This window comes from Larimichthys crocea, chromosome XXII, assembly GCF_000972845.2.
Source record: "Larimichthys crocea isolate SSNF chromosome XXII, L_crocea_2.0, whole genome shotgun sequence".
Classification (NCBI taxonomy): Eukaryota; Metazoa; Chordata; class Actinopteri; family Sciaenidae; genus Larimichthys; species Larimichthys crocea.
In genome coordinates this window covers 17539295-17552769 of record NC_040032.1, presented here as the reverse complement: position 1 = coordinate 17552769, position 13475 = coordinate 17539295, and the positions used below count along the sequence as shown (strand labels likewise).

At 39.3% G+C, this 13475-nt stretch overlaps 1 protein-coding gene across 7 annotated transcripts in view; it reads left to right on the top strand.

Moving 5' to 3' along the window:
• LOC104919730 (glutamate receptor 3) overlaps positions 1-13475 on the top strand; it is a 77460-nt gene that overhangs the window by 61700 nt on the left and 2285 nt on the right. Inside the window, exons 13-16 of one of the 7 annotated variants that reach the window (XR_003461454.1) lie at positions 5234-5481; positions 6219-6333; positions 11829-11943; positions 13114-13247. Coding sequence is in view for 6 of the 7 variants with exons in the window: in XM_027273465.1 (XP_027129266.1) it covers positions 5234-5481; positions 11829-11943; positions 13114-13359 (609 nt within the window). In the remaining variant the exon portion in view is untranslated. Of the gene's footprint in view, positions 1-5233; positions 5486-6218; positions 6334-8102; positions 9869-11828; positions 11972-13113; positions 13363-13475 lie in introns of those variants that run through there. The other 6 variants (XM_027273465.1, XM_027273464.1, XM_027273466.1 and 3 more) reach the window with 6 other exon arrangements.

Sequence of the window (13475 nt, the reverse complement as noted above, 5' to 3'; positions counted from 1 at the left end):
GGATTAAAAAATAAAGGATAGATTTTACTTTAATTACAGCTGCTAAACGAGGCCTGCTACTGTTTAGCTGCTTTATTAATTTCTTTCCACTGATCATAAACATCCAGTCGATGAACTTTAATTATATACTTCACCATGCATGTAACTAAGAACCGGATGCGTATAAAGATGAAACAGCGGAAAGACTGCACATGCTTTGTTTGGCCTGTCGTATTCGCCTGTGTGTCTTTTGGGATGACGGCGTGACAGACGCACACAGAAGGCCATGAATCACTCTCAGCACTTCAGTCACCAGCTGACAGATGAGCTGGTAACTGAACGACTTCAGACCAGGTTTATTTGAAGAATGGATTGAGGGGCAGAAAAAACAAATTCCTCCCTCGACAGAGGATATGACCTGTCATTTAAAAGATTGCAGTTAATTGCGTCAAATTAAAATGAATTTATTGAATGATTTGTCTTTGTTAAGTTGTGACTAGCGAGAATTATGACTCTGACAGCACGAGGACTTTTCAGTGAATTCAACACAAGCGACCAACCTGCACCTGACAAGCATGCATCTTCATCTAACCCAGAAAAACAATCAGTGTTTTCACACTACGGTCAGGCCTGTCATCAGCTATTATTGTCATGTTAAGAGTGTTTACATGAACACTCAGCTGAACTGAAGCTGAACCATATGTCAAGAGTGATTCACTTACGAGCCTGAGCCCACAATCCATTACATCTCTGGTGAATTATTTACACAACACCACCGCACACACCACTGAGCTGACATAGTTTGTCACATATTTTATTTTACTTTCAGCTACCAGATGTGATATGGGACTGACTCACGCAGCTACATAGGACCCAATCTGCATTAAGCCACTCATTCCTCTATAGCAAATACCAGAAAAAAGCAAGTAAATACACAGGATAGCGCGCCGTTAGCAATTTAACTAATTAAACATGCCAAAATTATTATATTTCCAGTTCCAACTATAATGTTTGACAAAATAATCAAATATAAATCACATGATAGTGGTAACACTTTCAACTTAATAGTGAATTCTAATAATTTAAGCATATGACATGAGTGAATCACAGCTGTGCCGATATTCATCATCACAACATCGAGTGTGATATTACTTTTATAGAACAATTCTAGTTCAGTTATTAGTTTACGGTAATAAGTGACAACAGATCGTGATTTGTTTGTTTATTAGTCTGCATATTACTGCAGCCCACAAGGTCAAAGGTCATGCTGTTCTCACGGTATTAGCTTCTCTAATTTGTCGAGGTTGGCTGATTGTCATATGTGCACACCTGCAGGTTTGTGCTGTAGCTTCTTTCCTTTCCTTCGTCTTCTTCTGGCGACCATTCACAGTTCAGTGCTCTATGTCAGCACTCATTGGACGACTCCTGTCCAATCAAATTACTTGGTAGGAACTAACTGTTGTATGAAATGCTTTATGACTACTCTGATAAACACACAATGTTTTCTGATGCAGTATATCAACGTGTCATAAAACATTATAGAAGTCATTATAAATGTCTGGTGGATGCTCTTGAATAGAGGTTGACTGGTGAGGCTTATAATACACTTTGACTCGCCTATACACACCTCAACGATCAGCTGTCACAGTATGTAAAAAGAGTCCATGAAGTGTCATTAGTTATCATTGTTTGTGTTAAAGCGAATGCCATTTTAGCCAAGCGGCAACCTCCGTGGTTGTGAAGTGAAGCCATGAACAGTGGAAGTGCCAATTTTCTTCAAGCCTTCATGTTAAAATGTCCACTTTCACAGCAGAAATAAACATGTTTACAGCCTGGTACAATTCTAGTGAGGGTGAATTTCTACATAACTCACCCGTTAAAATTATATTAAGGCTTAAAGTTATGCATAATTAACAGCATGGCCACTTTGATGGACAGGTGGGTGCTGTTACAGATGGCTTGTTTGAGCAACAGGCTTCATTCAGCCGGCCTCAGGTCCTTGTTCATTTTTAGATTAGCCAGGAGGCGGCAGAGGCAGGACTGCCAAGATGGTCGCAGCCAGAGCCACCACACTGAGCTGAGGTCTTCATAGAAAGTGTTTTCTTGCTCCAGAGTTTTGACATCAGTTGCTTGATGAGCTTGTCCTGATCGCGACCCTGACAAGCAACCACTTGAAGTAATCTAAAAAGTTTCAACCTGAAAAGTTTCCTCTGAGGCGCTCACAGAGCTCAGCAGAAGGTCACGTTAGCCCAGTTTAAAGCAGCTTCTCTGTTTCTCCGCTCTATTGTAGACAGCTGTGTACTCCAGTTCCCCGGTGGCCGGCGATCAGCCTCTCACTGGCCATTTTTAGCAGCGTACTGAGTGTCAGAGCCTGGGCTGTGCTCTGCAGGTCTGTAGCTGCTCCAGCTGGTAGATGACTGGGCCACAGAGGTGAAGCCGCCAGTCTCGTGGTAACCAGGTCAAACGTGTCGAGAACAGTGGAATTACAGAGCAAGCTCTCAGACAGCAAATAATACAAAGTATTTTATATGGTATTTGGTTTATCATCATGTTCGAACAGATGACTATGCAATGATAATCAATCTTATGTTCACCTGGAATAACAAATTAAAGGAGAAACATTAAAATGTGGAGAACCAATCACCTTTTAAACAATTAAAACAGCAGGTCTTATGTTCCCCCATTGTGAAGTCTGTGAGTAAAATAATGAAGACAATCTGTCTACAGCTTTATACAGTGAGATGTACTTTAAATGAGACCTGCAGGCTTGAACATAGTCCAAGTCATTGTTATTGCTTTGCAGGAAGATAATCATCCCTGTGCCTCAGACACTAAACGACAACATAAAAAAATGAAACAACAGGTTATATTTTTTCATCCATATTTTCCGGAGCTTTGACTGGAAAACACCAAAACAGAGAAAAACATGCCACGAAATTGTATGTAACGACGAAAAGTTGGAGAGACTGACCGAGAATATACAGATAATATATGTTAATTTAATTAATGCAAACTGTACTGTGCAAATCACCAAATCAGTGAACACAATAACAGCAGTTTTATGAACTCTTTGGTTGTTTTAACTGCGTACTTTTCTAATGCAGGACGAGGTGTTCAGCAGAGAGTGAAGGCTCTGTGAATATAGTTTGTGTTCAGGTTAATTATTTCAAGATAATTTAATCTTAACTTAACTAATCATCTAACTTTAAAAAGATGAAGATAAAGATTAAAAAGATTAGAAAAAAACATTAAAAAGGCCTCACAACCTCAAGTCAAGCTTCGGTAACCCTACACAAGACCAAGCCCAGCTCGGCATGTGTTTTTCAGCCTTTCATTTCATAAAGCTCTCACCAACAAGTAAAAATCAGTCCCAGATTTACTCTTGTCCACGCCCTGCACCTGAAAACCTTTTCCTATTGGTCCGAAACACCTGTGGTATTTCATGATAGAAAAGACACAATGTTGCTTTAACATGACTACACATCAGTCCTGGCGTGTTTTAGTCATTGTAGTGACGTATTTGTACTTCAACTTTCATTATAACTGAATGAATGTAAACATTAAATGGACTGATATGTGGAAGGATTGATTTCATTTAACTAAAAATGACTGTGACTCCAGCTGGAACCTGCTGGTGGGAGGAGGACACTTCTGTCTGTTAATATTGATACCAAACATGGGCTGCATTTTGCTTCTGCTGAGCTGCCAGATTGTCAGACTTCAGGCTGCTGGCAAAAAGCCCACTACCTCTGCTGCCCTGTTTACATGTAAATGGTAAATCCACTCTGAGTTACAACAAGCGGGAGACTGTCCACTCAAGCATATTGCTCTTGTGAGCATGCCCAGTTGCAGTAGTGTTTTTTTTTTTTCCGTTGGATTCAGAGTATCAGTTTGACATTTTGAAAAATACACTCATTCACTTTCTCGCTGTGGGATAGAAACAAACACTGACATCACTCTTATGTCTGTGTGGAGTGAGAGCAGGGAGTCATTTGTCGTAGCTAAGCATAAAGTCGACATTTCTTTTTGTGCATGCACTGAACAAATGAAATAATGTGTTAATTAGAGAGTTTAAGAGGAGCTGGGACAGTAGGCGTGCTTTTGAACATCCAATCTTCTTGATGATAAGGGACTGTATGAAAAGATGTGTTGAAGAGACAGTAGTATAGTCTCGACTTTTATGGGAGAACAGAGGAGATTTAGATTTAGTTTCATTCATACCTTGTGAAATTTATTGTAAGAAAAAGACTAGATGCCCTGTTTATTACAGCTACTTTACTTCAAAATACAGTCTTATATTTCGACTGGAGGATATTGGAGTTTATTTCAAGGAGTCTTGTTGCGAACTGTTATTTCAGCAGCTACCTGCTTGACCCTCAAGAGTTGGATTTCTGGAAGCAACGAGTGCTCGGAGAACACAAAGTGACACCGAGTAGAGTTCAGTTAGGCAAAGTCTTAATAAAGCACACAGAAGTTTATAGTCAAGAACAAACAATTTACATGAAGTAAAGAGATAAGGAGGAAGTGAGAACAATGAGGTTGTCACGAGATGTTTAAAGACAGATGGGATGAGTGCAAGGTCAGATAAAAAGACGTTCTGGCTTCAAGAATAGAGAAAGAATTCTTAGGAGAGTTGCTTTTTTTAGATAAATAAGAAAAGATAAATTATCTCCTGGCTCCAGCTCCACATTGACTCGATATCGATCCACTCATGTAAGGGTACATTCAGACAGGATCCGACGCTGCGGTGAAAACGCAGGTTTTCCCATTAATTTGAGTGGTGGTAGCGCAGGTGCAGGTCACAGGCCAAAAAATGCAGTGGAGAGGTTGAGCTGGATCCAACTTTTAGAAAAAAAACACAGCCTGACCTTGTATCAGATGATCAGACCAGCCATATCTCCACAGTCAGTATGAAATGTCTCTGAAACTGAGATTATTCAGGTGGATTCATGGACTTACACTGCAATATAGCGACATGAAAAAGTGTTGGTTTGTATCCAATGGTTTGAGAGAGAGAGAGAGACAGAGAAAGTAATCATTGGTTGAAAGAAATGGACAGTGAATGAGAGTGAGGGAGCGCCGGTATCGATGAAGTCAGCAAAATAAAAAAGTTATTTCCTGAACAGCTGTGATGTTCAGCAGCCCCTCTCAACAAATCTTGTCTGAATGCAATCCCACAGCGGCTCATCCTGAATGTTTTCATAGTTTTATCAAGAGCATAACCGAACTCTCTCTGTCTTCTCTCTCTTTGCAGCGCTCCAAAATAGCAGTTTACGAGAAAATGTGGTCATACATGAAATCAGCTGAACCTTCAGTGTTTGCCAAGACAACACCAGACGGGGTTTCCCGGGTACGAAAGTCGAAGGGAAAGTTCGCCTTCCTTCTCGAATCCACCATGAACGAGTACATAGAGCAGCGGAAGCCATGTGACACCATGAAAGTCGGCGGCAACCTCGACTCTAAGGGCTACGGTGTGGCCACACCTAAAGGCTCAGCATTAAGGTGGGTGGGATAATATAACAATATCCTCCATGTTGTTATAGTATTCCACCTACCCTGATGTCTCCTTTTGCCATCCTCCTCCTTCTTCCTCACTTCCTTAATTCTTCTTTTCTTCCAATGAGTGAACAGTGTTATAAGTTTAATCCACACATTCAGCCATTTTCTGTTGTGTCCTATGTATCTGGTTTGTGTCTCTTCTTCCTCTTAAGGTTGTTGGTATATTAGTCACTCTGTAAATCCATTTGAATGTCGATGTGCACTGTCACCTTCACCGACCTTTGTTTGTTTTGCTCTTTTCCCTTCAACCTCTCTCTTTATTCCTCTTCTGGTTTCTGTGATGCCCCCTCTTTTTTTCCTTTGCATTGCTTCTAATCCAACACTGAAATATGTCTTTTTTGCTAGTTCTAATGCTGGTCTGTCAGTTGTGATGAATGTTAAGCTGCATGCTGGATGTTCTTATTTCTAATTCAACAATGACAGAATGTCCCCATCCCGCACACTTCAGTTACCAAGTTACAAGTTAACCCTCCATGCCACCTCTCTAATATTTAACATTTTCTTTGCTGTAAAAATGCTTCTTACCCTTCCACACCAGTGAAATTTTTTACCAATTTGTCCCTCCCGTGCTCCCCTGATGAACCATTGATATTTTTTAACACTATTTTTTACTAATATTCTATATTAGATTTCTCACGGACCTGTTCATTTTCTTACAAGTTATGTTTTATCGTTTCAAGAAATGCTGTTAACCTGGCAGTGTTAAAACTGAATGAGCAAGGCCTCTTGGACAAATTGAAAAACAAATGGTGGTACGACAAGGGAGAGTGCGGCAGCGGGGGAGGTGACTCTAAGGTCAGCCTCAATGTCACCAAAGTCGGGTATCCTAGAACAGAGTAATCGGCAAGGCTGTCGTCACTGACTGTAGTCTATGGGCCCAAATATCTGTTAATAAGTTACAGATAATTATTATTATTAAACATTTTTATTGTGCAAATGTGATCAACTGGGAACCCTTTACTTGGCTAATGGAGGAGACAAAAAGCCCAATAATGTGATTTAAAGTGAAGAAGTAGAGTAGAAGAAGATCAGAAAACAGTTTGTGATAGAGTAGTTGTTTCTATGTTTTTGGCCTGTAGTTATGAAAGACGGAAACCACCTTCCCCTCTGTTTTTTATATCTACAGGCCAATATGAAAGCTTTATATATTCATATGTGGCATTCAACCTAATGCCAGAAGGATTTAGGCAAATTTCTGATCTGTATGCACTCTCCAATCTGCCGCCTGGGTGTTAGGGCAGGCACGGGGAACAGCGTTGTCTTGAGGGGACTAAGCATCTGCAGGCGAACGTGAGAATTCTAATGACAGAGTGAAAACTAACGGTCCAAACTCTTTTGTCCAACATCCTCTCACCGAAATCCAGCGTAAGACTGACAGAAACCTTTGGTTGGTCTTGATCTCCCAAGGCCAGTCAAAGTCTATCCATGGCCACCCTGACCTGGTAAACCCTGCAGTAGTAGAGTGTAAGAAATGACCAGGGGCCCCGTTCGTACAAGAGGATTTGATTTAAATCTCATTCAGAGATCATTTTGATTATGATGAACAAATGAATGAGTGATTCTGCATTCAGACCTTAAAGTGAGACCATGCAACTTTTGCTGAAATATCAGCCTCTAGTAAAGGACTGTAGTGGACTCCTCTAGTACATCTTTGACATGTTAAAACAGTGTAGCAGTAGCACAAGTAGAAGATACAATATCTATAATTTAAAGCTTTGAGAAGAGTCCAATCTGGGGCAACTGGACTTGGTTGCAGATCCATAAATACGTTTTACCTCTTCTTCAGTTCTGAGTGACTAGTGGGGAAACCAAGGTGGTGGATCATTAACCAGGCCAATGTTTCCACTTGGTTTGTTAGAGCTTCTATTCTTCTTGTTGACGACAGTCGTTAATGTCACCTGAGCTAATGGACGATGGTCGTTGGAGTCACATCAGGCCAAATGTGACCTTAACAACTGTCGTTAACACCAGACCTTAACGACTCTGACGTCAGGTGACAAACCAGGTGAGAACAATGGCCCTGTTAACAATCCTACCAATAAATACCTGCGTTTCCGCACCAGTCAGTCAGAACTGAAGAAGCCTCTTGGATGAGAGGTGAAGTCCAGCTGCCCCAGATTCAACTCTTCTGAAAGAACAACGACCTCGACAACTGAGAACCTTCACAGATTTAATCATTTAAAGCAGGCTAGCGTCATAGTAGACCGTGTAGACTGAACACTGAAAACAAGGCTGAGATGTATTGCTCATAAATTAAACATTTCTTTTGCAAGAGGAAGATTGTGTTATTCCTTCTTCCAAAAGTCACATAGTCTCACTTTAAATGTCGTATTAAAACAAAGAAGAGGAGTTAAAACATAAAAGAGCTTAACTGATAATTATCATAAAGCCCGTCTAGCTCTTTTACACTGTGTGCATGTGTATAATACATCCTTGCTCTACTATTTCAGAGCTGTGCACATCAGGCTCAGCTCTGCAGATGAGGACTTTCCTCAATCAAATCTATTGTACAGCCTTTCAATGAATGAGGCCCCTGATCTTGTGTTTTTTTTTTCCAATGCCAGGGCTCAGTAACAGCCCTAAAGTGTGGATCCATCTCTGCCTCTGCCTCTTCAGCTTGCATCATGACCACAGTAAACTTGGCAAATTGTGAGAGAAGAGACGAGGCAAACTTTGCTGTTACTGACTCGAGTCATCCATTCCTGAGTGAGCAGGATAATGGATACCACCGGTGGGATAACACAAAGAAGCCGTCTCCTCTCGCCGTCGATTTGCCTCGATCCCACGGATAGAAAGAGAGTAGATGATCAGTGTAACACTGTCAAATCTGACTGCCACATTTCTTTGTCCTTATTTCACTTTCAGAAATGCACGTGTGGGTAATTTAGCAATGGGATGAAAATATATTGTATGTAACTACCACTGAGAATCACATATCTTTAATTAATCAAAGCTGGATGATTTCAAACATTTTTACTTTATACTGTATGATGTTTGCTTCATCTGACATCATACAGTATGCGATTTATGTCTTGATTTGGCCATGAGACTCACGTGTTGTTGTGCACGGGTTATTTTGTGTGCTCATGAATGTTTTTCGAAAACTTGTTTTGCAGACAGACCAAAGGGTAAAGTTTTGATGTGAGCTAAATCAGAGGGAGGGGAGGTCAAATCGACCCTCGCACACCCGACACAGAACAGGTGTAGCAGGGTGGATGCAATAAAAGAAACACCTGAACAATACATTAAATCCAATACAACAATAAATACTATCTTTGTGAAGCTTATAGGACACCACAAACTACTAGAATAGTTCTACTTCTTAACGTCATTTTAATATGTTATTATTAAACTTCACAAATGTAAGATTTATATAGCACTGGTTGCATTGCATTACAATAGATTGCACAGGTGTTCTCAATGATTTTCTTCATTCATGGTCATTCATCAAAACAAATTGTGATGATAAATAAATTATATTTCATAATGTCAGACAGCCCTGTGATGAACTGGCGACTTGTCCAGGGCGTAGCCCGCCTCTCGAGCCAATGTCAGCCGGCTCCAGCCTCCCGCGGCCCTGATAAGGATAAGAGTTTATTGAAAATGGATGGATGGATCTTGTCAGACACGTGTTTAAGATCAGTCGCTCGCATCCTCTGAAGAGCTTTAGTCTTCGAGAGAAGCAAGGAGTTTTAGATTATTGTAAATAAATACACTGAGAACATTATATCAGTATATATTACGTCAAATACTGCCACGTCAAATGAAATCTGATGCATACTGGATGCATAATTAATGAGCCTTGGCAGACTTCAGAGACTTCAGTGAATTGATTTGACCTTTTTTAATGTCTTGAACATGAGCTCCCTGTTGACCTCTGTACTCTATACTCTGTATGTAACATAACATGTATTTAAATATTCAGTTTTCTCAGGATTTTCACAGCTTTAAGATTTTGAAATAGTAAATGACAATAAGTTGAATAAAAGAAGTAAAGGTAACAATAAAAAATCTATGACTATATGTATAAATACATACATTTTAAAATGCATACATACTGTATAAATACTGTATGTAACTTATTATTCAATATAATTTTTAGGTTTTGTGTCAGTAGTGGCCTTGACCTTATTCAACTAAAAGTTAAATCATAATCGACTTGTTTGAAAGAAGCTGTAGCAGCACATTATTATTCTCATGCTTAGTTTGTGCTTTAATTTAATGCTCTCAGTTCTTTTTGTAAATGCGAGTAAACTTTGATAGATCGTCTTCTTCACTGTGTTAGAGTTCCCTCTGCGTGGAGCAGCTCACAGTGTTTCTCTCTTTGACAGTAAATGTCAGGTGGAGTTATTCACACAGACACACGCCGACGGGCAGTAGTGCAGAAATACTTTGATACTCTGAATTTATGTCTGTGGGAATTAATAGTTACAAACCAAAGCTGCTTAGGAAGAGAAGTCCTTTTCACCTCTAACGTCCTTTAGATTTCTCTGTGAGGCTCCAGCAGTTATTTCACTCTTAAATCTTAAATTTAATTTACATAAATTTGATCAGCAAAGTTTCCAGTGTGTAACCAAACATTAAACTTGTCCTTTCAGAAAATGACATAATTTTATTCCTCGCATAAAATTACAGTATAAATGGGTGAAATTCTGCTTTTATTGGTTGGCATTGGTTTTTCACATCAGGAAAGATTCAGGGAGATATTTTTTTGTTTGTTTCTAAACTGTGAACCTCAACAGTTCACTTCAGTATACTATTTAAAAAAGTCCATGGCCACCACCTGGTGGTGTGTCTGAGGCTTGAGTCTTTATCTGATGACCTGCACGTTATTAAAATTCATCCATTTTCTTTCCTTACAGCTGACAAACTGCAGACGTATAATTTATGATAACAAGAGAAGAGGCGTGCAGATCGTCCTACCCAAAGTGCTGCAGTTATTTTTACGTGACTAAAAGTTATTAACTTGAGGACAACAAAGTGAATGAATGTAGATGTGGCACAGAATCCATTACTGTGGCTTCTTTTTATTGTGATGAATGTGCTACCCTTAAAAAACATTATTATGAACTGACAATTCTGCTCGTAAATGGATGAAAAAGCTCAACTCGAAAGCATTTTAGGTCTGCAATTCATCCTCAAAGTGTCTCTAAAATGCATCATGCAAAAAAGCAAAATGTGTCATTGTTCAGATAATATGATTACAGATCACTGTGTGTAGGATTCATAAAGTACAAGAACTATTTAGCACAAAGTTCAATTCGCTCACTTCTCCGTCGCTGTGTCATTGTTGCGTTTAAAATCATGCAACTGAGTTGTTCTTTGCCATTGTCATCATAACTTTGCCGTTTAAAGGGCTCTGACTGGAGAACAGGACTTGCATGACTTCTTCTGTTTTTGTTCTTTTGTTTGTTTTGTTTAGAAATAATCAGAAAACTTGATTTGTATTCTATACAAAGAACACAGTGGTGAATACAATATATTTGATGATGTTGAATTACAAACACTAATCTGAAAGGAAATAAGACGGGAAATCTATCAGTCAAAGAAAATTGAGCATAATGTCTTGCAAAACGAAACAACCCCCACCCCCCCAAAGTATGACTCTCCTCATCAGAAAAAGTGTCTTACAAGCACCTTTTCTTGACTTCATCTGGCTGGAAAAGATCCAACAACTACATAAAAAGATCATTTTGATTCATATGTTTGGAAGCTAAAAAAAAAAAAGCATCTCTGCTCCTCCTGATGGACGCAGATGTTTCTCCGTGTTGAACGTACGTGCGGTTTTGTGAGACATTAACTTCTGATAACCGTTAATGAAATTGAACTGCAGTGTTTTTGTCTGTTAGTCAAGAAAGGGTTCCTCTTAGATCCACCTTGCTAAACATGAAAAAAAGGCTGCCCATAGCAGAAAAAAAAAAGTGTGCCCTCAGCAATTATTGCCTCTGTTTTCTTTCATTCTGTTAAAGCTATGCAGCAGCTGCTTTATTCTGCAAGTTCAAATCTTTTTCTCTTTTTGTGATCAGTGTGTGCCGATTACTCAAAGCGATATAGGTGGGGTCTGGCATGCTAGGGTAGTCATGGATTCTGAAAGGTCATTTATTTATTTATATTTATATATATATATATATATATACATATACACGTATATATACTGTAGTGTTGCTTGCTATCTGTGATGTGTTGGCCAGGACCCTACTCTATCGCTTTGCACAGTATAAAGTAGTTTAAAAGTTGAATAACATAAAATAACATAATATAATGTTATTTATGTTATTTCCCACGTGAAGAACTCCTGTAAACCTTGCAGTATTGAAACTCAGTGAACAAGGCATCTTAGACAAGCTGAAAAACAAATGGTGGTACGATAAGGGTGAATGTGGAACCAAGGACTCTGGAAGTAAGGTCAGTCGCTGCAGGTCTTTTTATACTGATTGCAAAATGCATTTTGACCTAACTTGTTCATGTGCAAACATCTAAAGCACACATATCTCTCAGACATGTTAATCAGGACATGACATATATCTGAACACACGCTTGTCTGCCCTCAGAATAACATGTGAGAAACATTTAAATCTCCACACATAATGATCTATTTACACTCTAATCATAACTCATTACATTAACATGACTCCATTACTACTGTCCGTAGACAGATTTGTAAAGTAGCAGCATGATCACACACTTTTTTATCCATACCATTTAAAAAGAAAAGTTGAATCATAGAATTGAAACCATTATACTGCTATTTCGTCGTCCAAACCTTTATTGAAATTTAGTTTATTGGTGATCTTCATCATTTGTATGCAAACTGAGCATATTAACGCTGCTTTCCCAAAGGCATCCTTATTCTGACAAAGTCCAAACTGACCTTTAAATACCATCTGTGGTCAAATGGTATTTAATAGTCATGTCTCATAGATGGAGTGTCACAGTAAGGAACTTTGTTGTTAATGTAAAACCAGTTAACTGACATTTTAAGGCGTAAAAAGTTTAATTCACCGCCGTTAGGACGACAAAATACCCCCCGTGGGTTAGAATGCAAATGGTAAAACTCACATAAATTAATTTCAATATGACTGTTTGGCTTTTAATAGCAGCAAAATGGTTCAATTCGCCCCTCCACAGCTTGCCACTTTGATTGTACAAATGCAGTGTTGAAGTTGAAGTCGAGCAGCTATGATAGTGAATCGAGGGTTTTTAATCTGTAGACCTGTACGACCACGACCGCCTTCCTCTTTAGACGTGTTCTCGTAAAGAGACCATGAAGCAGGATAGATAGAAACACTCTCTACATTCACCTTCTCAGCTCTTTGGAGTAGAAATAACTTTGGCAGGAGGAATTAAGACACATTTAAATTGTTCCAATTTATCTCACTTGTAGGCTAAAATTAGGCATTTATATCTCAGAGGGTTTTGTAGACACAATTAGCAACCTCCTCAGAGTTACTGTTTAGTCATAGTGCAGCAGGATGTACATACAGGATTCGTGTTGGTGTGGGTGTATATGTTGTTTAAGGTCAGCCTCAGCATGCCAGTTAAAAAAGTCTTAACGGTGGTCTTTACCTCCCCCAGGACAAGACAAGTGCACTAAGTCTGAGCAACGTGGCAGGAGTCTTCTATATTCTGGTTGGAGGGCTTGGCCTGGCTATGACCGTGGCTTTGATAGAGTTCTGCTATAAGTCACGGCAAGAAACCAAAAGACTGAAGCTGGCAAAGAATGCCCAAAACTTTAAGCCAGCCCCTCCGGCAAACACCCAGAACTTTGCCACGTACCGTGAAGGCTACAACGTGTACGGGACAGAGAGTGTTAAAATCTAGAGGGTATGATCTTTATTGTTGTTGTTTGCATGTTGTGTCAGTTGGACCATCATACATACAGAAATTTAGTGAAATCAACTCATGTTTTAACATTAACTTATTTAAATCTATAGTTT